This window comes from Chroicocephalus ridibundus, chromosome 7 (assembly GCF_963924245.1).
Source record: "Chroicocephalus ridibundus chromosome 7, bChrRid1.1, whole genome shotgun sequence".
In the NCBI taxonomy this organism is placed as follows: domain Eukaryota; kingdom Metazoa; phylum Chordata; class Aves; order Charadriiformes; family Laridae; genus Chroicocephalus; species Chroicocephalus ridibundus.
In genome coordinates this window covers 54,546,219-54,570,338 of record NC_086290.1, presented here as the reverse complement: position 1 = coordinate 54,570,338, position 24,120 = coordinate 54,546,219, and the positions used below count along the sequence as shown (strand labels likewise).

The following is a 24,120-nucleotide window of genomic DNA, read 5'->3' as shown; positions in this document are numbered from 1 at the left end:
AGATACTCTGCTTTCTCTTGGAACTGAGTTTTATCTTTGCTCTTCCCATAAGAGAGAGGCACAAGAGACGTCTAGAGATGGATTATGAATATTAAATTTATTACAATAACAGTTTACAGTACAAGGCACATACTGATGACTTACAATCAGCTTGCAACACTTGTAACTAAACAGCTGCATAAATTAATACAAGTGCATCATGTACAAGTTGGGGGGAATACGTAGTTCTGTACAGCTAAAACTCCGTTTTTTCTCTTTGCTTAAAAGGCAAACATGGTCCTAATTTACAGTTTCATAAATTCCCTTTCACCATTCGCAATAGAAGGTAGGATATACTCGTGTGATAGATAAGCGGAAGGTGAGCTGAAGAGAAGGGATTTGTTTGCCTGAAAACACTTTTAATTGCAGTGCAGCCCATTTGGTATCAATATAACTAGTTTTTGTACAAAAACAATGTTTAATCTGTGGCTACTTGTTGAGCTACCTAATAAATACGGGTTTCTCTAAATGTTTCCAAATGGATATGTAAAAAGAAGAAAAAGGAATCAAGGATAAAAAGAAATGAAATAAATTTCTTAGTATTTCAATATTTAGCTAAATATAGATACTAAGAAAACTACCTTATTGGAATATTTATAAAACTTCAAAACCAGTATGCCATATAACAAAAAAGTTAAATAAATAAAATGGGAACTAAACTCCCTTGCAAGTTCAGCTTTTCTGGAATGAAAACATGGATGTGTTTTATCTTTGTGTTATTCAGGAAAAGAAAAGCCTTTTTAATCCACTTCTGGAGGGCTTCTTTGCCCCCTGTTCCCATAAAGACCTCAGGCTGGATTGTCCTGGTGAAAAAAGAGCAAAGATCTGACATCACTAATGATCTTCCGGACTGCCCATTTCTAAAAATATTTTTCCTGTGACTTTGCATGTCTACGTTGCTTTTTGTATCTTCAAGTGATTTTAAAGACTTCCACCTCTCTGGGTACATCTGTACTCAGAGTGCATTATTCTCATTTCTCAACTGAGAAATTCAAGCTGGGACACCTGCTCCGTTTTACACTGTGAGTGTTGCAGGGCTTGTATTCATACCGGGACTTCTTGGCTGACTTTTAATCCACTAGAAAACAATGGCATTTCTTGGGAAGTTGCTCAGCCTTCTGTGCTGAAACCATCCAGAGAGACAATATCTGTTGTGTATTAGTGTTCTAAAAAATACAAATTAAAAGATGCATCTTTTGCTATTTCAAACGCTGTTATAAAAGATTAACATCAGTAGTATTGCACACTAAATAGCAGTGATTCCTGCAATTATTATTCTGTAAATTATTCCACTGGAAGTAATGTTCCCAGTTTCAGTTTGTTTGCAAGGACTGAAAGAGAAATTTTGGCTTTGATACAGATAATGCTGATAATTTAACTCAACCGTTTCTGTCCCCACCTTCATCCTTCCTAATAAAAGGCAGCAGAATTTCTGTTAAAGACACTTTTGCAAGTGGTTATACATAAATGACCAAAAATTGGAATTGTAAGTTTTCGGTTATTTTGGGGAAGGGTCAGTTTTTTGGTTTGGTTTGTTTTTTTTTTTTCAATGAGCCTAGCATGAAACACTATCAAGTCTGGAAAGACATTTCCTATGTAAGGTTTATCTAATTAAATACTTACCCATTTAGGAGGAAAAATACCCAGCGTTAATTGAACACCAGTCTGCAGAATGGAGAAGCTGGGTAGGGTTTTCTGCTTTATTTCCCACACTTTATACTAGATACGTATGAGTACCTCATTCATCTTACTTTGACATTTCATTTGTGTTTTTTTGATTAATGAGTTCATAATATAAAATTTTATTTTTTAAATAATCAGTAATTTTCTGATTGGTAACTTAATAACTAAATGGCTTTCCAACGGCCAAATTGGTTTTCCAATGGCTTTTTCCCAGACTGTTCCGCTTTTCCTCACAATTCCCAGACTGTTCCGCTTTTCCTCACAATTAAGCCAATTTTGGAAGTAGTTTTCAAATATACTTAAGGGCTAAGCTACAAAACTATCTCTTAGGAGTAACTGTCTAGTAAGACAGATCTATTACGTTTTTTCTGGTGGCAATGAAAGAACATATTCCCTTTTTAAAAATAGCTTAGGAGTCTTCTGTTTGTAGTTCCAAAAGACCAATCCTTGTCCCTCAAAGTTATTTCCTTATTGGAAGTTGGGTTTGAGACCTAAAGTTAAATGAGCTCAAGCCAATAGCTGAAGTGGAAGAGGCCTTCCTCCAGGAGGTGTCTGCACACCCCAGGGTGAAAAACCTGGGCAGAAGTGATGAAAATGTTTTCAAAAGGCAAACACACCATCACTGCTTTCCGCTAGTAAGGCAAGTTCTTCGTACCGATGTAAACTCTTCAATAGGCTTCTTAATGCCTGCTGCTATGAATGCATATATGACCTTGTTAATTTTAGCAGTACGTTAGCTAAGTAGACCGTGAGATACAAAAGAGACTTTTATCCTCTATTTTATTTTACTTTTGTTATAATCTATGTGGTAGAGTAAAAATACAATGTAAGTTTTTACATAAATGACAACTACTTAGGTTCATCTAAACTTCCATGTAATTGCAGCAAAACTCCTGTCCTCCAACTGACTTGGCAACTGCAGTCAGTCCAAAGGGCAGTTACATTTGGAGAGGGTGTGTACGCATAAAGTGTAAAGAGGTTAGTATGTGCGTGGAAGTTAATTTGTATATCAGTGCCTCGAAATTTAATATACGTAGTTCTGCTGAAAATCAATCCTGCTGAACTCTGCTCAGGTTCTTGTTAAAAACAAAATTCCCCTCCATGTCTTCTAATGTGTTCACATTAGAATTTGAGCTAATATATCTTCAAAGTCGGTTTGTATAGTTTGTTAAATGTACTGTTGTCAGCCAGCCAAAAGGATTATTCTAAACTTCAATTCTGTTCTAGGAAAGAATAGAAAAAGCCACAGGCTCCAGCAAATTTTAGGTGTGAAATTGAACTAAAAAAATAAACAAACAAAACAAAGCAGAGAAGCAGATCTTTAAGATTACGCTTTTTGGCATCGGAACTCAAAAAAATTCATTCTTGGTCTCTAGTTTCTTTGGGTATAAGTGACAGGTCTGTCAGGACAATGATCTTGTGAATATCTAGCTTAGTTATGAAAATAATATAGTAAGTGCTAGCAACTTACGTACTTGTCAAGTAACCCATGATAAGTTTTTGTGGCTTGATTGGGTCTAAAGGAAAGTGAAGCCTAGAACATTACAAAAAATGGCTTTGTAATATCTGTTATGCAAGAAACAATTAATAGAAACTGTTACCATCTAAAAAATGCAGGAAATGAAAACGATAACGCTACCAAACGTGTGTGCTAGTGAATGCAAAGCTGTATATAGTGCTGCTCAGGATTGTTTCCTCTTCTTCTGTCTACTCCACTACAGACCTAGGGATTGAAGAATTTACTATCTTCTTTTCTAGCTTATAAAACCCTGTGTTACTTGAGTAGTGTATGGCTATCAGAAATATTTTTGTATTTTTCAATGTAGTTTAAGCAATTAGAACCTTAGAAGCGAATACGACATTGCCCAGTACGAACGATCACATTGAGGAAGATACAGGAGTACTGCCACAGACTCGGGATTCTACACCTAATCCTACCCGCCGATACTCGTCCTACAGTGGGTTATGCAGTCACGCACGCTTTCAGACTGCCCTTCTGCCCACGCGTGGAGTAGGGGTGTTCTCGTGCACACAGACATCCTCGTGTTTCCAGAATGAGTTCTCAGTCAGGTCAGTCTGGTTAGAAGTGCACAGTAGATTTCATTGAATTGCTTGGATAAATGTGCTGGAGGCATCATGTTCCCAAATGCCCGTTGTCAGTGATGCAACCTCCAGAGAAAACTCCTGTTTGGGGTCTCAGCTGGAAACGTAATGCTTTGGTGGGGGAAAGTATGGGGAAAGTTACATTTTATGCTCTGCCTCTCTCCCCGCAGAAAACAGGTTAGCTTATACTGCGTTCATGCGGATGTCTCCAAAAGGAATTTCTGTAGCTGTTTCTGGAGTAATGCTTTTCAGAATACGCTGTTGGAAAGAAATCTCTATTAGGAATTGATTCATTTTAAGAGGTAATACGTAACATGACAGCCACTTGGAAGAAGATTTATAACAAAAATACAACTTCAGTTTGAGTTACACCTTGAACTACAACACAAGGATGTTTCAAGGCTTCTGTTATCTCAGCACTGTGAAGATGTAAGGTGCTACAGAAGTGCACAGCGTTATTTTTTAATTGTAACATAGAATTTGAATCAAAGTTTGACGGATGTCATATTAATGCTTTAGGACTTTGCAGTTTACTTGGATACCCTGAGCCAACTGAACATATTCTTTCTGAAGCGGTATCCCAAAAATCCCCAAGGTGTCACCACAGGCTGCCACAGATTTATGACAGAGAAATCTTAAGGGTGGGATAGAAAAAGAAACTTGTTCTTACAGATACACTCAAGGGAACCGATCTTTCACTGCGTCATTCATGTGATACCGTCTCTTGTGTGATTTCTAGGAAAAGGCTCCAGTTCACCAGAGCTTAAAAAAATGTACTTGATTTAATATTTTATGTGAATACGTCAGTGTATAATGATTTGTGAATCACTCAGAATGGGCAGAAGACAATTAGCTATCAGCTGACTAGGAACAGAACAAAAATCCTGAAGTCCCAGGTCATCAGACCCTAGAAAAATACATGTGTAATGTTTCTAGGAATCACCTCCTTCCTAACAGTCAAACAGAAGCAACAGAGCATCGTGGATACCTCCTTAAGTGTTCCTGGAGTGATAATCAACCGATAAACCATGTAGATTGGAATACAGATGACAGAAGAGGTTCCTATGCAATAACCCACTACCGTGGTCCAGTAGGGATAATTATATTCAAAAAGCCGTAGCTCAGGAGGGTTGGACAGAAAGCTGCAAGTGACGAACTGGAAAAGAAAAGAGGAAAATATGAATACATGGATTTTGATGGCACACACTTACTTTAGGGAACTCTGTGTCCCAGCGTAGCATTGAACTAAAAAAAAAAAAAGGGTAAAAAAAATGAGGGATTAAACATATGTCGACACTGAAAAGATCCTAAATTAGTGTGGATTTAAAAAAGAAAGAAACAAAAACCCCCAAAACCAAAGAACCCCCAAACCCACTTTTGTATATCCTTTAGGAAGTTCAAAAGAGCTTTAGGGTATAGCCCAACCAGTAACTGAAAGGAACTAGGTAAAAATTCTCCTATGGGTTGCTTATTCCATAAATACACATGGTGGTGTTTCTTGCCTAAGCAGCATTAGAGAGAAAATTCAGGACAACACGTGTACGTTTAAAGGAAAAAAAAAGATGGTAGATGGACAAAATCAGATTGATTGATACCAGTGTGCAGAACTTCATTCAGTTACCCTTGTACTGAGCCCTGTAACTCGATTCCAGCTAAAGCATCCCTCCCAGAAAGGCATCATCTTAATCTTAAGCCACCAGAAATGGGGAGTGCAGTTTCCCTTAGCTGCTTGTCCCATATTTAATCATGATCAGTGTCAATTCTGCTTTGTCTGAATTTAACTTGCAGCCACTGCCGTCGTCTTTTATGCTGGTCTTTATTGGGTTGTAGACCCTTTTAATACTCCTAAAGAACTTACCTGCGGGAATCACATCAGCTTTCAGTTTTCTCTGGGATAAGCTATACAGATTCTATTTTTTTCACTGTTACTTATTTTCTACACATTTTATCTTTTCTGTGATACTTTTCCAGAAGTTTCAGTTCTTTGGTAGCTTTTACAAATGTTATTACTAGATTGGATATAGTATTCTGGCATCAGCTTGATTAATGCTGTTAGACCATTTTCCTGTGCATATCCTTCATGACTGAAAAATTTATTTTAGTTGAATATTACAGGAATAATATTTGTGACTATCCTTGGAAGGATCTCTGAATCTGTTTTTCCCAGGGTATCGTCAGAAGATCAGGATTACCATCAAAATTTCCGCACAGAAATAACGTACTACCTCTGGGATTTCCTTATTTTAGTTTAGTTTCCACAGAGAATACAAATAGCTCGCTATATTGTATTCCTCGCTGTTTATTTCACCGTTTTAGGATCACAAAGAGGACAGTAGTATAAAAGTAATTTTTGGTGTCACGCCTTTATTTATAGCCTTTTCTTCCCTTCTTTTTGTTGGGGTAATAAAATGAAAATCTGTTAATTACACATTGATCATTACAAGTGTTTTGAATGCACACTGTCGGTCTTAAATCTACATTTTGTGCTTCGTGAACTCCATCTTGACCTGCCCTGCTCCCACTGAGGCTACTAACAATAGTAGATAGCGTGAAGTAATTTTGTATCAGGAAATGAACACTTTACGTTAAAATGTTATCGATAATACTGCCAAGTCAAACATTGGGACAGTATTTCCAATTCTGAATTATACATTTATAAAGGTTGCAATTAACTGCTGTAAATTTTAAGTGGAATGTTCTAAAGTTGTCAGTCAGTGGTCACTGAGACAGTATACTGACTTGGTTTTCCGCCCCTGACAGCGTGTTTCATCATCTTTTATTGCTTTATTTTGCCAAGGTAAATATAAAGCAACAAAACAAAATAACTTTGTTCAGCAGAGGGAAGGAGAGGAGTTATTCAGAACCCAGTCTTCTTTATCTAGCTCATCCACAAAGATCTTCAAAATAGTGATTTAGTAACAAGACCTTGCAGCATCGTATTGGATTTTTCACTAATTGAGCCTTTTTGGTTTAACAAGAATTGTTACAGAAGAACTTCGCAAGAAAATTCTGTAATTAAGCTTTCAGAAGTCTAAGGAACTGCATTGTTCAGTGGTAATTTCCTTGTGCTGGAAAGAGAAAGCTGTAAAGAAAACTCACCAGAAGGAAGATGGGACTAATTGCCACCCAGCAAACTCGCCAGTACCAGCCTGGGGTAAAGCCAAGCATTTCTTTCACATCATTGCAAAACTGGGTGATGCCTGTGGAGACAAGTGGGAGGACAGCGGTGACAGCAGATACAAGTTTTTTGCAAGTAGGTGCACAGCATTTTGTTTGCACAGCAAATAAATTCAGAATCCATCATGAAAGACTGTTTTGTTCCTATAACTCTTAAATATATTAATTATTCTGAGTTGTAGCTCTTTTTACTGTCAGAGGTCACTGTACTTCGGTCAGAGAACAATTAATAGTTATTCTCACGGATTTGGTAATCAGTGAGTCTGTAAAAAGGTTTTGTGAACTTTTTCTGGAGACATCAGTGATCCTGTCTGCAGAAACAGAGGAAATGCCACGCTGCAGAAGCTCGGGAGTTTGGGTTAGCGTTGGTTGTCAACGTTGCAGTAGACGTACCGTAGAACCAGGCCACAGCAACTGCTTCCAGGAAGACGACGGTTAGGACAGCTGGACCAGTGGCGTATTCTTCAAACAGCTTTACCACATATGCGCCTCCCTAGAAAGGAGATCAAATTATCAGCGAATCAAAGATCCAATGACGGAAATCCTGTCATACTGTTGTTTGTTATTGCCTTCATCTGGCCCATTCACAGATGGGTCATTCAGTCCGATCTGTTGCTTCTGGGAACACGTTTCACCAGTGGGGCTGCCATGCGGAAAAGCTAAAACTGAATCTGCTGGTAATTCTGGCTGGATTTTAACGAACAAATGAGATCTGGTGGGGTTTGATGGGATGGCTTTTTGCGTGCCCTCTGTGGTGGCATCTTCTTTCTCCAACCCGAGTCATAGTTACTGAGCAGGAAACAAACAGGGTGTTCTTCTTTCTTTCCATTTGGGATCTAGAATCAGATGACGGAAGAGACCGTTGCATCTCGGAGAGGAACTAAGTCTCCTTTTATAGCAAATGCTTTAAATAAGGAGGAAGTTGCACATAAATGAGCAAGTGGAGTGAAATGTGACAGGAAAGCCAAGTGTTTTTAATTGTCCCTTATGATCAGTACGCTCATTATTCAAAATATTGCTTGTTGTGAAAATGAAATCCCACAAGCCCCACAGGGACTATTTGGCGTGACTGATCATGATTTCTGGCCTGATTTGATGAGGAAGATCCAGGAAATTCATTGCTAGAAATTTTTGGAGAGCAGCAACAGTCAGTTACAGCATTTTCTAGCAGATAATTTTTTGGTCATTCTTTTTTAAATTCAAAATACACTTCAAACATTGGGAAAATTAAAATAAAAATTCATATTATTTTTAAACATGGAGCTTTTGAGAACAAGTAAGCCATGTATAAAATGTGGAAAGTTGCTTACTGATTCAGCATCTGGAGCAATGGCTCCATCATTTATGATGCGTAGCACGTTAGAGTTTATATGAATTGCAATAGGATCATTTTGCAACACGTTTCCTAGTGAGAGATACTGTTCCCACCAATTCCAAATATAGATTTCTAATGCATAAAGAAAACAGGCTGGAGATTTAATCTGATTTCTTGGAATTCTTTGGAAAAATACTACCCTCTCCAAGATGTCATTTGCAGGAAACTGCCAGTAAGGAAAGCTGAGGAATGGGTAAAATACTTACAAATGTCAGGGTTGCTAATGACCCCAGAAAGCAAACGATGATCAGACCAAGGACAAACAATTCCCTGCGTTTGCTCCAGACATGGGGGAATTCATCCAGTACTCCAGTAATCACTCCCTCTAGTCCTGCAAACTGAAAGGGATGGAAAAATCACTGGAAAATAGAGGGCAGTTTTACCTGCTTTGAGGTTGTGTTTCATTGCTTACAGGAGCTTTAGAGCATTGAACACTGGTGCTTTATTCTGCCTGTAGAGTTGGTGTGACTGTTGTTTACACTCTTTCTTCAGAGCTTTTAAATTTTTTAAGGTGGGGATTTAGTCTTCATGTATCTGTAGGAAGTGCCTGTTGCGTGGAAGTACTATATGACAGGCAGCAGGGTGCCGATATGTGGTTGGTGGCTCAGTAGAACCAAGATTGTGAAGTCAGCTGAGTTTAGCCTTCCTGGAAGGAGCTGACTCTCAATCTGTAAAAACAGGCTCACACAGCAAGTTTTTAGAACATCTCCTTTTCGCAGTGCTGTCGAGAAGGCCACCTCTGGTTCTCACCTTTTAAATCCAATTAGTGTAAAAAAAATACAGGATTTAATAATAGCTTTGTAAGTTTACAAGTGCAAGAAAGAAGGAGCCCGGAAGGCTGTATTCAACCAGGAGTTAAAGAATCAAGTGCTTCGGTTGTGTTTCCAGGTCTGTTATTAATTGTGGCAGCGTGACACGGACAAATCATTTAATTTTATTTAGGCCTATTTAGGTCAAAATTGGAATAATAGTTGCTGTCTTACAGAAGGCACATGGAGATGCCAGTCCTGCTTTAAACCCTTTAGTGATGTTGCAATATTTGTAGCTCTGTCCCTTCTGATGTTTGCGGGAGTAAGGCCACACACCAAATACCTGAGAGGGCCACCCTCTCGCACACTGTCGACTCACCGTGCTGTCTAATCCCAGCGTGAGTAACATCAGGAAAAAGATGATGGCAAAGAAAGTGGAAGCAGGCATGTTTGCAATGGCCTCGGCGTACGTGATGAAGAGAAGGCTGGGTCCTGACATTAGAATGGAGAATTAGGGATAATTGTTAGCGCAGTACTGCTGCCGGGAGGAGGACAGGCTGTTTCTTCCATGTTTTCTTCCAGGGGAAAACAACTCCCCCCCAGGCTATTTTGCGGGGTGCAGTTACCACCCCCTATGTGAAGCTGCATGCAGTATGACTTCTGTATGCTGTCTTTATGGAATAATTTTGTAGCTGTACTGTACATCATAAAGTAAGTCAGTATCCTGAAATGTATAATAAATATTTTGCCTAATTTGGGCTGTTCTCAATCCAGAAGATAATATACAAATATATTCTATCTCAGAAGCAGTTTGAGGGATGTGCACAAAAAGTTAACTTACCAGTATCTTTGGCAACCTCTGATACATCTTCATTCCTCATCTCAGCCATGTATCCCAGCACAGTGAAAATGACGAATCCAGACACGAAACTAGTGACGCAGTTCACGGTACTGGTAACCAGAGCATCTCTGCAACAGAAGACCTAACTCACATCAGGAAATCGGCCTCTGCTAGAAAGGATAGTTTACTACCAGAGGGAGTGAGTTACTGATCTGGATAGATTCCTACAAAAACTAGGGTAACGCAATGAAAAGAACAAACAGCAGATTTGAAAGAAAGAAAAAAAAAACCCCACGACTACTTTTTTTTCTTCAACTTCAAACAGATGCTGTAACATTAATCTGACACTGGGTTGAATACTGGATGTATACCGGTGTTCTTAAAAAAATAGGAATTACTATAGGAATAGTAAAGAATTAAGAATTTTATTTTACAAGTTATAAATAGATTTTTTTGTTAAGATAACTAATATACGAATAGTACATAATGTAGAATGTTATTTTACAAGTTATAAATAGAATTTTTTAACATAACAAGGAAACAACTATAAATCACCTCTCAGTTCAAGACTTTAAAGTCATTTCCTAACTGACTGCTGAGATTAAATAATTATAATGTGATTGTTTGGCAGGGGTTTAGTCCATTTTGTTGTGGCAGGTTTCTACATCTTAGACTCCGTGCTGTAACTGGTAGAGAATCTCTCTCTTTAGGGTAGGCACAACAGAGAAGAAATGTTTTAGATTGCAGGTTCTTTCGATAAGGACTTTTGTTCTTATCTTGTTACACTTCTGTCTTGCATGTACGTGGGTCTGACAGTTCAGTGCCTTTCACCAGCACTGTGTTCCTTTTTTGTAAATACCCACAGTTACTTTTTTTAAACTCAACGTATAGAATAAGGTAGAACTCACTGGTAGCAGTTGTTGTGGAATTTGTTGTAGCTGGCATAAGCCAATAGGACCCCAAAACCTGGACCAAGGGAGAAAAAGATCTGAGCTGCTGCATCCACCCAAACCTGAAAAATATTGAAGAACACAAAAAAAATTGCATGAAACAGATCGAATGAGTTTGGCATATTCATAATAACTTTGGTTATGTATAGGGAGCATTCTATCCATGATTTTGCAGTGGGCTTGGCCCATCTTCCTCCAAACTGTGTGTGCTGTAGAATAGTCCTGTGTTTGCTTATGTGTCCTCCTGGCTAAGTAGTAGATGATCGCTGCTCAGATTTTTTCTAGACTTAATGGAAATCCATGACAGTTCTAGTCCTTAGGACTCAATTCAGCCTTGTTGTAGCCATGACAGATGCAAGTGTGATGATCTTGTTATGAAAAGCCTGTTATACTTGAAAAGTGGCCACAGCCTTAATGAGTAGTATTCCTAAAGTACAGTATCAGTTCTCTTTCTGAGGTGAAAGTCCTTATTCATTTATCCTCTTTTGATTGAAACACGGAGTTCATTGCAACTCATTTCTAATATTCTCTTCCATCGTGTGAGGCCATCCTGTATCATCCACAGACAGAGCTCTGTCATCGTCCAGCACGCAGATTGCAATCTGCTGTCCTCACTTCAGATACATCCAATACAATATCAATGCCCTTTATTGCTTTTTCAGAAGATGTGGTCCCTTATTGGAGATGCTGCTTTATCAGAGACCGGTGTCTTTTCATTTCCTCTTAATTCAAAACTCTCCATATCAGCTGGGCAGCATCAGGCTTGCAAACATTAGAATTTTTAATCTTTGTATTTGTAGTATTTATTGCTTTGGGGTTTTTCCATCACCCTCCTCACTAGACACTTTCACAGGCAGTAAGGTGCAGCCTTGAGCCTGATGGACAACTTGTCGTCCACAGGGTTCAAAGCTGAACCATTGGGGTTTGTTGGTTAGCTCAGTCTTGTCCTCGTTCCTCCTTTCTTTTCAAATCCTCCTGGTGTATGCAGAACTAACTGACTTATTCCATCTCCACATGCACTTGCATACATTCCTGTGTCATGTTTTTGTTGGTGGCTACAGAGACTCTCCTTGGGCTTATGTGCCAAAGCTTGTCACAGGATGGAGATCTGAAGTTTCAACTCGAGTGATCTGCGCTATTTAAATATGGGTAACTGTAGACACTATTGGGCTGTGAAAAAACCTGTCCAAGTGTGTAATGATCCCCTCGCAGCCAAAAAACCTGCAGCTAAACCAGTTGTTAAGGCTTAGTAAATTTAGTTTGCTCAGCGTGACTGTCATAGGTAAAGAATTTTGTTGCGGCGTAGCAGCAGTCGTAGCTTCTCACTCAGGTGACCTTTAAAGGTCCCTTCCAACCCAACACATTCTGTGGTTCTGTGATAACATCAGACTGTTCACCATTTTCCTGGCAAAAAAATTGTTCACTCGTTTTCTTTCTAATAGTACCACTGATTCTATTCAACCACTGTATGGGAACCCTACTATTAGTTCAAGCTAAATTGATGGTGGATTTTAATCTTTAAAAAAAAAGTTTGTAATTATGAAAAGAATAGCATGCCTGTTTAAACAAGAGCATGAAGTCAGGCTTTTAAGTCCAAGCTAAGACATCTGTTTAATCATGCTCTGCTGAAAATAGACATTGAAGTATATACATGTTGATACACATGCTGATAGGCTAAAAGTGAAGCTCTACCCTTTTATAATTCTTTTTACCTCGGTGGCCAGGAGTTTCTGCCAGTCAGGTTTCAAGTAGTAGAGGACACCTCTCCAGGCGCCAGGCAGAGTTGCACCTCTCACCAGCAGGATGAAGAGTATGATGTAAGGGAATGTGGCAGTCACCCAGACCACCTGTGAGGGAAAAGAGTAAGATAGCATTTGCCATGGGTCGAAAGTTAACAAGTGACAATGAGTTAAGCAAATGATAACTCTTAGCATTTGTGACATCTTCATGTGAACTTCTCAGAAGGTCTGTAAACAGGCAGTTTGCATGCCTTCCTTGGCAGGGTTGTTCTTGTCTGGAGAACAGTGGCATAACTTACTGTTGTTATATATTACTTGGATAACAGTAGCAGTCACTCTGCAGTAAGTGCCTCCCAAATACATGAGCCTATAATCCCCGTCATGAAGGCAGTCAGAAATAATTCTCTGTCAAGTTAATTGGCTCCTTTAGAACTGCCGCTGGACTATACTGTACCAAGTTGATTTGTCTTGCTTTTGCATTCACCTTGCCAGATGTTTTGACCCCTTTCCAGATGCTGAAGTATACAATGGTGAAGATTAACAATAAACAGAGGGTCAATTGCCAGCTAATGCCCCCCAGGTCATCCAGCCCATTGGACCTGTGCACCTGTAGAACTTGGCGGCTGAAAGAGGAAAGAAAAACACAGTATAGATATTTTTAAAATAAATACTTATGTTAAGTATGCTTTGATCAGTCCCGTACTGTGGTCTGAGCACTACAGGTAGTCCTGAGTCTTTCATAAGTAGCCTTCAGAATCATGTTATTTTGGATTTTTATTTTTTTTTTAATTAAAAGCTTGGTATTAATGGCACATCAGTAGTGATAAAAGATAAGTGACGATAGCTGACAGTGGTTGGGAACCTCTGATCTAAAATATAGAGTACCCTCCCATACACCCTAAGCTTACATACACCTACAAACATTCAGTTATTTGAATAGTTCAGAAAAGGGTAACATTAATAAACAGCCCTGCTCCCCCTCCAAAGAACAGCTTGCTACATGTTCCACCATTCTGTCTAATATTACTGTCCTCACTTACATGCACTTACGTATAAAATTCTTCTGCGGGAGAGATGGAGTGCGGGGACCAGCTGACGTTGTCCTTGCTGAAGTAGTTGGTGCAGTTGCCTGTATTCCAAGCATTTGTGCAGCTGGTCCACGGCAGCTCCGCCGTGAAGGAGGATACGAGGTAGTAAAAGGCCCAAGCCATAATGGTGTTGTAGTAGGAGGCTACGTAAAGATCTATTATACAGATGGCAAAGCCAATTCCTGGTAAGGCAGGAAATAATTACATGAAGGGAGTATAAGTTGTAGGCCGAAAAAAAAGGAAGGAATTGGTTATAACGTCAACTACAATTAGTAACTAAGGCAGCTCTGCAGGAGGCACACATACTCTCTCAAGTGTTTACAACACTGGAATTTCTTGTGGCTTCGGAAACACTCAGGCTCTGATTCCAAAAAAGCATCTTTAATCATGACAGAACACGCTTTTTTTTGTTTGGTTTTTTTTTTTTCTATCTGTTCCTAAATTCCTGGAATTTAGAAATAGGCATCTTGCACCCTCAGTAAATAAAAAAGACAACGCCAAGCTATAACACTGGGAGCAAGAGTAAACAAGCGTATAGAGCAGGTCCTTCTCCTCTGGAAGACTCTGTGGTAGGGTAGCGGTTGACAGACCAGGCTGAAGATGGGGAATCATTTCTTTGTAATATCTTTGTAATAAAAACAGTAGATCTTCCCTGGTTTTAATTTTGCCTTGGATTCAGTAATGTTGTACTTACTTTATTAGTTACATTTTTTTGTTTAATTTTTTTTTTATATTTTCAGGCTTGGGTCAGAGAAAGTGGGCTGGCCTCTATCTAATCAATTTGGGAGTTGCACGTCATACTCACAAATGTATATCCCATGTGTGTACAAGAGTACACACACACATTTGCAGGTGTACATAAAGTTTTATGAAAGCTCTCTTTGTAAAGCCAAAATCTTATGTAGAACAAGCCTTACTTTGTTTTATGAGATTTTAATATTTTTTTCAGAAATGTCACCTTTATAGGAAAATTTTCCAGTTATTCAGAAAGTTCCTAGTAATTTTCCATTTCCCTTCGTTACCTTTGAATATAGGACATATTTTTCTCCAAATTGAAATACAGCCATTCCGGTGGTACTGTCCTAGTGCTAGTTCCATATAGAAGAGAGGAATCCCTCCAAAGATGGCCATAATTGTGTAAGGGATGAGGAATGCTCCTGCAAGAAAGCAAGCAGATAATTGTAACTCTTCATGGGGCTTCTCTTCCAACACTAGCACTCCATGAACAACAGTTCCTTTTATCCCACGGGGAAAATGCATATCCCCTCCCTAGTCAATGTGCCACACTGGATTACCATGGGATTTCTCCTAAGAGCAACTACTCAACAGCGCGAATAAGAAGCAACACTCAGGCCGAACTTCCCACGTTTCTGTAAGAAGTATACGTAGGATTCACCAAGACTGTACGGGCTACAATGAATACAACTGTGAGATGGGTTACAGATAAAATAATTAATTTCTTCAGTAAAATGTCTTCGTTACATCAGGGAGACAAAAGTCCTTTCCAGGATCTCCTTGATTAGATTTATATTTTTGCTGAGTGAGTCAGTGAGCGTAAGCCTTTGCATTCTCAATGAGTTGGTTTTGACATGTTGGTTTATCTGATTTTAAAATATTCCTTGGGACAGGGATCGAGTCTTTCTCTTGGAAGGTGGTTCTGCACCTAACTGGCTCTCAACTTCTACTGATTTTTTTAGATAAATAGTTCTTCTTCCATTGTAATATGTCTAGTTATCCTATCCCAGTATTTAGGTTTTCCAGTCTGCCTGAAAAGTAATTACCCCTTGGTCATTTCTTATATATGATATTAATATAAGCCACTAAATCACCCATTTATAAGCAAGGAAGTTCAGCATTAAGGAACAGCATACAGAACTAGTCACTGACCTCCTCCGTTTTGATAGCATATATAAGGAAATCTCCACACATTTCCCAGATCCACTGCATATCCGATGACAGAGAGTAGAAAGTCAATTTTTTTACTCCAGGTCTCTCTGTCTTCCAGCTCCATCAGCTGCTGCTGGCCTTCTGCCCCGCAGGTGGTGGAAGTCGTGGTTGTAGTGGTGGTTGTGGCTGCTGGGGCAGTGCACTGGGCATCTTCCACCTCTCCCATTCCATTGCAGGGAACAGAGCTCTGAACCCCTGAATAACCATTTGAGATCTGAGCTGCCTCCCCTTTTTCTCCCTGGCTGGGGTGGACTTTATTGCCATCTTCCACTAGCCGTAGGGCAGATTTAGGGTTCCTGACCAGAAGTCCGTTCTCTTTACAATCTTCTCCTTCGTTACAGTCTGAGACATCTTTCTTGGAAGTCAGTGGCTCAGTCTCATTGCTTGTTGCCTTTTTTTCCATTTTTCCGAGATTTGTTCTGATCACTTGCAGACGGAGAGCAGCACAGAGTCCCCTTGTGGCTTGTTTTCCCCTGCTTTTATTCCCAGCTCTTTTAGAATTCTTCTTCCATGTTTAAATCCATCAGATTGAAGGCACAAACACCATCTAAGAAATGAAAAATAGTTTAAAATCCATTACAGGGCTTACTGATGCTGGTCACTTTCAAGTCACAACTGACAGATTCCATGATTAAAATACTTTTGGAAGTAATTAACCATCACAGCATGCAATGGGAATCATTTTGCAGACAATCCATTCAGGATTTTGTAAAAAGGAAGGAAGCAATCATCCTCTTCTACAGCAGAAGTCGGTGTATCTGGCTTAGAACCTTCCAGGCAGATTTGCTGGACTTTGTGCATTGTTGGACAACTCACAGGCAGTCACAGTCCTGCTGTCTTCTCCTACCATGGTCTCCCTCTGAACGCTGTTTTCACACCCAGGGAGGTTGTGGGACTCCCGGGTTGCAAAAACAAGGGCAGAGTTTAGTGTGGCTTGTATTTTCGTTTTCATACGTTCATCCTGTGACTTTTACTGGCAATTTCTAGATTCAGCCAGTATGAAGGGAAGCAAATTAATTAAACAAATATGAGATAACAAGGGATATACAAATTCCGTTTCATGACAACCTTTCTTCAGAAATCCTGCAGCGTCTGCTATGTTTAGCAGCAGACCTAGAAGCCTTAAACGAAAGCTTAGAAAAGTATTTAAGTCTCACTGTTTTTTCATCAACTAACTTTTGAGGCTCAGTCAACACTAATACCAAGGAAAAAAAAGATCAGGAAACTTCAGCTTGATTGTTTTGAGTAAGAACTAACACGTGGGTCTAATGGATCTTGTCCACAGTCTTATTTAACTCCTTGGAGAAATAAAAGCATCTTGCATTCTGTTTGGATCTGCCAACGCTGTGGTTCCAGCCCTGGGAAGGGCAGTGGGAAAAACTCCTGTGCTACTGTCCACCGCCAGCAAAAAAACAGGCACTGGAAGAATCCCTGGCTTTACCTGCCCTCTTCATACGTGTTGGAAGCATAATCCAGAGGAAATAAACCATCCCAAAGTAAAGAAAAAATATAAAACCATTAACTTTTCCTTCAAAAGAAAAAGAATAGAAAAAGAATTGTGATTCAATGGGTCATGTCTTCTGCTCGCTTGTTCATGTAATGTAAATGCCCAGCTGCCTTTACTCAACTAAATCTTGAAATAGGAGCTGATCCTCCGTGCTGTAAATTCCCTGGGGTATTAACCTTGCTTTATAGCTAGTAAAGTGTTACACAACCTACATGATGTCACCACAGATTACATTATTATAGTTACATCGAATTTTTCCTTTTCAAAGCGTCTTACCACAGTAAATATCATCGTCACATCCTAGCAGAAGAATAAGCATTATTTCACTTTTAACTGTGGGAAAAACTAAAGCAGAGAGGGGATGTTATTTGCTCATTGCTAGAATTTGTTCCTTGCCAGAGCTATTAAAACTCAAGTTTTTCCCATCTTCTAGCATTGCGCAAAGACAGTTTGTTAAACCTCTTCCTAAGCATTTATCAGTGCAAGCAGAAAGAAAAGGAAAGTTATCGAGCTGCAGAGCAAACAGAAGGATGTTCTTGAGATAAAAGTCTCTTGAAGGTGGTGTTTATAACTTTGAGAAATCTCTAGTTCCTCAGGTTTACAATCTGCCTTTACCCAGATAATGTTCTTTTCATCACATGGCAAGCAGTGCATCATTAATGCTGAAATCTTACAAGAGCAGTACTTTGCTACCATTAGTTAATCATCCACAAAGACCAAAACATTCTTCATAGTTTCATAGAAATATACTATGGCAAAGAACAGGAGTTTCTGTTTTACCTGCAAGACTATAAAAACTGAGTGGTCTTTGGAGTCCGAAACCTTCCAAATGTCCCAAAAGAGCTTATGTAGATGAGAACAGTCCTACCACCACTGGTGGCAACATAAAAATCCTAGGAAAGGCCACAGCCAATCCTCCGCCTCGTATAGAGCATGTTAAATATAAGGTAGGAACATGGAAAAGTAACCTGAGCCCTTCTGGACTTTACACCTCTTACTCAGAAATGGGAAAGCAGTAAAGGATGTTGATTTAACTGCATTATCTCGTGAGACTAAATTTTCCATACCTGAGACTTAAACACTTACGTATTTGTAAAACACTTTATTCCTGCACATGGATACTTCTTGGCACTCTCCTTACAGAGGAGAGGTCGTTGAACGTATTGTTGATTTTCCGGACCTGTGACAATCAAGATAGTTGTCTTACGCACATCTAAGCTCCTTCTGGTCTTCTGCAGACCACAGGAAAGAAATATCACATTGTTTGAAATATTTTTTTTAGATTTTCAGTAGTTTGAGCCTCAAATATGCAAAATAACTTGTGAACTTTCAAGGGCTTCAGACTGAATTTGAACTATTCCTTTCTGAAAGAGAATTCCAGCTCGTCAGCTACCCTGGGAAATCTCTGGAGTAAGGGACTCTACAGCCCTGCAGTGGTGTTCACACCGGCTGAGTTGGCACATGAAAACATAACAGCTACAGAATCAGATTTCATTATGCCATAAAAAAAACTCTGGGAGAATGTACTCTCCCCCCCCCCGCCTTGTTACAATTCAAGAAAAAAAAAATACCTGAAGGAATTGTAACCACCACAGGGTAAACAGCTGCAGAACTGGAGCTCTTGGGGTTGAGGAAGGATGCTAGGATCACTAGGGAGGGTATCCAGGGGAAAATTACCCTAAAAGTGAAGGATTTTGCCCACCTCATCTCTGTGCACCGATCTCTCAGGAGTTACGGGGTGCTAGAATGACAATAGTGAATGATAGAAGAAACGGCAGTTTATTACCTATTTTCAATTTGAACTGTTGCAAAGGTTGCTTTTACATAAATACACATTGGTTTCTTATCACCAACATAATTAGCTACAGAAGAAAAAAAAGAGAGAGAGAGCACGCGAGAGAGAGCTGTGCCTTCATTTTGTTTTATCTGTGTTTTGTAGACGTGACTTTGCTCCTTTGAGAGGCTTTAAGCGTCTGGGCCTTTTCTCTCGCCAGTAGCTCTGGACAGAGGTTATTCTAAAGGGCAGTTTTCATCTCGGCAGCGCTGTGTTGTCCATGAGCACGTGGAAGGTGCCACGCCGCCAGCCCCGTAAATGGCACTCGTCCTTTCGCAAACGAGCAGCGTGTCCTCCACAACTATCCCCTGCTTTGCTTGTTTGTTGGAAACACGGGGACGGATAATTGAAGACATGTGTTTCTGGAGCTTGGCTGAAGCCACCAACGCAGTTCACATAGGCCAAATATTAATTAAATTATAATTTTTGGTTACTCCCACACAGAGCTAAACTTGAACCAGCACTGCAAAAGCCCTGAACGTCCCTTGATGCACAAAACCAACTCCTTTGCCTCTGTCAAAGCAACCCTCACAGAGCATCCCCGTGCTGAGGTCGGGTTCCTTCCCGAGCAGGGAGCTGCACCACCGACGTGTCATCGCCCTGTTTGGTTCTTGAGGCAGGCAGTGACCTCTCGTGGCAGTGCGGGAGCCCCTTTCCTTTAATGCTCTGCCATGTAGTAAAAGAAAGCTTTACAGCACTTGAAAACAAAATTATTTTCCCATTCTCTGTACTTTTTAAAGGAGAAAATTGATTTTTACTGTGTTTAGGAGATTAAAACAATTAGGTTGAGGTGCAGCAAATACAAAATGCTTCAAGTGAGGCAAATCTTAATGCCTCAAGTCACCTGGAGAATACGTTATTTGAGGTGGAGCAGCACCGATTTCCTGAATCCCTCGGCACAGGGGCTCGTTCAGCCTCCCTGTACGTGACTACAGAAGTCATTACTCGTCTCCAAATGATCAAATACATTTTAACTTGCACAGTTGCAAAAATCTGTATATTTGTATATATTTCACTTCATACAACTAACTTACGCTCTTTTTCCATGTGCTGATTTTATAAAGCAACTCCTGCTGGAGCACCAGCCACTCACTGGATTCCAGCTGCATTCCTGTAGCAAAACTCACGTTACCGCTATCGCTCACGCCGCTCCTCCAGCCGCCTTACTCCTCTCCGTTTTACATGCTAGCACTTGCAAAGAATTTAAGTACTTCTAACTCTAAGACAAATTCTCAACCTATGCTGTCGGCAAACGGAATCAAACATTAAGGTGATTTCTGTTAACTTGACCTAAATCTGACTTCTATCACACAGTATTTAAGACTGTTAGAATGACCTGGCTGCTTGACTGCGTTACTGTGCCTTGCAATGAAGATATAGGTCGCACAGGCACTTGCGTGTAAATGGAAAGAGTCCAAGGAAATTACTTTTATCTAGAAAATTAAGCAAGAAGTTTGTATGACAAGGTAGAAATCACGTAGCCCGCACCAGAAAAGGCTGTGTTGTTTATCTGTAGGTAGCGTTCTCACCTCTGAGCCGCAATATTAACCATGACACCGACAGCCACGTACCTAGGTATTTCCAGGTGCTGGACTCTGATAAATATAGCAGTGAACATTTCTGCTCTTCACCCACGTCTCCTGACACAGTCCCAGGCTGTCTTTTTGCACAGGAGGGGAGGGTGACAGCGAGAACCTCATGAAGTTTTTTCCCTTTGACATGCTTTTGAGGGCTAGCGAGTCCCTGTTTAGCTGCATGCATGGTGTGAAGGAGTAGAGGCTTCATATTTTTCCCCTCTGATTTTGCACAAGCAACCCTTTAATCAAAATTATTACAGGGTAGCTCAGATGCTCCCATACTGCGAGGACTTGATAGAAATTTCCTCCAGTTAGATCTTGAAACTAGATTGCACTACATTATGATGAATTTTACCTGCTGTTTGTCATAGATGAGTCAAATTTAGAGTTCGTAACTCAAAACATTAATGCCTTTCGCTTTTGAATGCGTTCACATATACTGATTTCATTAAAAAATGAGCACCTCGAATATCCTTTTCTATTAGCTTGTTTCCATTTGGCGAGCTGATAGCAAGTGTGACAGATCGTATTTCAGATTTCAAAAACTGATATTCATGAACACGCAGTAAGACGATACCGAGTCCCGGCTTTGGTCGGGCTGTTGGTAACCACAGAATCCGAGGTATTGGGTGCAAAGCAGATACGAAGCTGCTGCCTACACCACCCCTCAACAACTGAAAATTGATTTCTTCAGGGTTTTTTTTTTTTTAGCAATGCTTCTGTAGTCTATTTTAAGAGAATCAAAACTGACCTTTGATAAAGAGTGATCAAAACCCACTGAAATTAACGGGTCCAGTGAATTATTTCCATACGTAGCAGGTCTGATGCCAGTGCCAGTGATTTTAAACATAACTGGATTGGGTACTTCTGCACATCACTGTAATATGCGCGTGTTTTATAAGAAACTTGCAGTATGTAGATGACCAAATGGGTCCTGGATATGAATATTTGCAGTTCTCCAAGGGCTTGCTCACAATCTTGCTAAAACAGAGCAGAACTGTACTCAACAAGTAGTTCCCCTGAGACAATGACCCTTCTGGGAGAATAAAAGGCTACTTACCAAAGTGAGAATGGCATAAGTAGGGAGCTGTCTCCAGTTAACTCCTGTGCTCCCAGATAAGGCTAATACGATGTGAAAATAGTGCTTCTGAAAGCAACAGTATTGGGGGAATATAAACCTGGACTCCTGAGTTTTATGTCATAATCTTGTCCATGTTTCAGTCCAAAATTAAAAAGTCAGCAGGAAAGAGAGATTTTTACCTTTAAAAATTGGTTGAGAAGACAGACACTGTATTGCAGTGGGAATGCTGCCGAATTGACGACAGTCATTTTAAAGAACGGGGAAGGGGCGGGGGAGAAAATGCATTTTATGGCTTGAGAGTGTCCATATGCAGTGCAAGGAAGCAGATAAGCTTAGAGGGAATGACATTATTTTTGTATTCTTCCTCAAATTATTTATATAAACTTGAAGGAAGAGTCATAACACAGCATATATCACCAAATAAATAGAGCACTGTTCCGTAATACGACTCTGCACAGGCAAATTAATGGGCACAGTGTTTCAAGTCAAAGACCCGTGTGCGGGCTCAAGTCAAAGACTGGCTGCACATACATGCCAGCAGGCACATCCTTATGTTTGCAATGCTTTTATCCCCAAAAAGTAAAGGAACAGTCACCGTTGTTTACAGACGATGCTTCTTTGAAGGAGACTTGTTAACGGCTACCTCCATATTACAGCCCCTTTATTCAGGCTCCAAGTTCTACTTAAGTTCTTTATGAAACACTTATCCCACAGACGGGCTTCATTATGTTGTGTAAGTTCTATAAGATACGGATTGGCAGATCAACAGAGCTGCAAATATACAGTTTTGGAAAAGAGTTAAAACATCAGCGTCACAAAGGACAGCAGGATACAGAACGAGCATTTCTTTAGGCTCTCAATACTGTTCCTAACGAAAACTCGGTGCTTTAATTTCCGTGGAGGAAAACAGGAAAGAGCTTAAATGCACTGCACATTTCCATGTGTGGGAATAGTTTAGGGGTTTTATTAAATTCCAGGTTTGGGGCAGTTTTTCTTAATTTGTATAGCCATTTGAAACGCATCACACCCTGTCCAATTAGAAAATGGACCCACAACAGTCATTTGCTATACGCCAAGTTTACAAACTGCTCTCCAAGAAAATTATGGTCAATTCACTCATCAGAAGCCCCAGAAGATGCAGCCTAAGTGTGTGAGACCTTCCCCTGTAAAATGCCTGACAGCTAACAACACACATTAAAAACATTCCACAACATTCCCAAGAATCCAAACCCATTAAATGCACGATCCTTTTCTCCCCAGGCTTTCTTAACACATCAAAACATGTTTTCCACGACTACTTACACAATTCAGTTATATTGCATTCCTCACTTAAACTTCCATATTTCTTAGCAAACTAAGCCAGCAAGCCAGTTGGTTTCAGCAGTAAACATGATTGACTATAAATATATATACGACATACTCTTCAGATTTATTACTTATAATAAATCTGTCCCATTGAGCCAGATAATTTACTGTGCTGGAACAGTTTACCTTTTAAAATATAACTTATTATGGTTAGTAAGCTTACTTTACCTTTTTAAAATAAATAACAGTTTGCACTGATTTTTTTTTTTCTTCAGATTCTGCTCCTTTCCTTCATTTTTCCTAACAGTTTTTTAAAAATTTAAATAAATGTTAATGTTCATAATGCAATTATGTGGACTGCCAAAACTCTAATTTCAGATTGTCATTACACATTCTGCTACAGGCATTTGACTCCCAACATTCATAGTTGCTGGACAAGTGCCTGAACAAGACAGAGGAGAGCATGTAACATCAGAAAGGCAAGAAAAAGCATTTAAAGTTTTAAAAAAAATCAAAGCAAACTTTCAGCAAAAGTTAGTGTATCTTTTTTCCCCCCAAAGCTTCGTTAGAGGTACGTTTTCCCAGTGCTTTAGAAATTACTATAAGAGCTTGAAAGTTAATTTAAAATGAAACAAAATATATTATACACAGTTCAGACTGTCATTAGCGTTTCAGGTTTTATAACACAAGCTGAGAGAGGCAATGAGGAGCAAAAGTTAATGAAGCTCTCGTATCTGAAGACAGCCGTCTAGGGGTCTGCCTAAATTTCATAAAGTGTAAAGTACTTATAGCAGCCAGTTAAAAACAAAATTATAAAGTACCTGTCTGTGGGCTGGGTTTGAAGCGCTTTCCTTGGAGTTATCCAAGCTCGAGTCACCTTCACCCACATTTACTTCAGAGCCTCGGGAGCTCAGCCTGTGGGCAACTCAGCATCTTGGTGAGGTTTTTGTACACCGGTCCCCCTCACATGGTCTGATTTCCAGATAATCTGCTGCCAAAGAGCTCTTTAAGAATTTTTGCGTCACTTTAGTCAAATAAACTTTATGTTTCACCAGGGCTGCAGCTCAGTTTTCCTCCTAGAGGTGGGTGGCTACATTTGTCTGATCGGTTCAAAAGAGCAGGATC

General features: G+C 39.7%; 1 protein-coding gene across 2 annotated transcripts; it reads right to left on the bottom strand.

Annotated features, from left to right (window-relative positions):
• Positions 1 to 72: 72 nt before the first annotated feature.
• Positions 73 to 24,120, bottom strand: SLC6A4 (solute carrier family 6 member 4). 2 transcript variants are annotated; one of them, XM_063341870.1, is made up of 15 exons: positions 23,817 to 24,120; positions 18,285 to 18,378; positions 15,632 to 16,238; positions 14,767 to 14,901; positions 13,707 to 13,926; positions 13,141 to 13,279; positions 12,630 to 12,764; positions 10,876 to 10,979; positions 9,968 to 10,095; positions 9,506 to 9,618; positions 8,584 to 8,715; positions 7,396 to 7,495; positions 6,925 to 7,025; positions 4,814 to 4,981; positions 73 to 4,083 (listed from the first exon to the last, which is right to left on the bottom strand). In XM_063341870.1, exons 3-15 carry the CDS (start codon positions 16,092 to 16,094, stop codon positions 4,009 to 4,011), a joined length of 2,013 nt encoding a protein of 670 aa, XP_063197940.1. In that variant the 5' UTR covers positions 16,095 to 16,238; positions 18,285 to 18,378; positions 23,817 to 24,120; the 3' UTR covers positions 73 to 4,008. The 2 variants fall into 2 exon arrangements, with proteins under 2 accessions (XP_063197940.1, XP_063197939.1); XM_063341869.1 differs by lacking the exon at positions 18,285 to 18,378.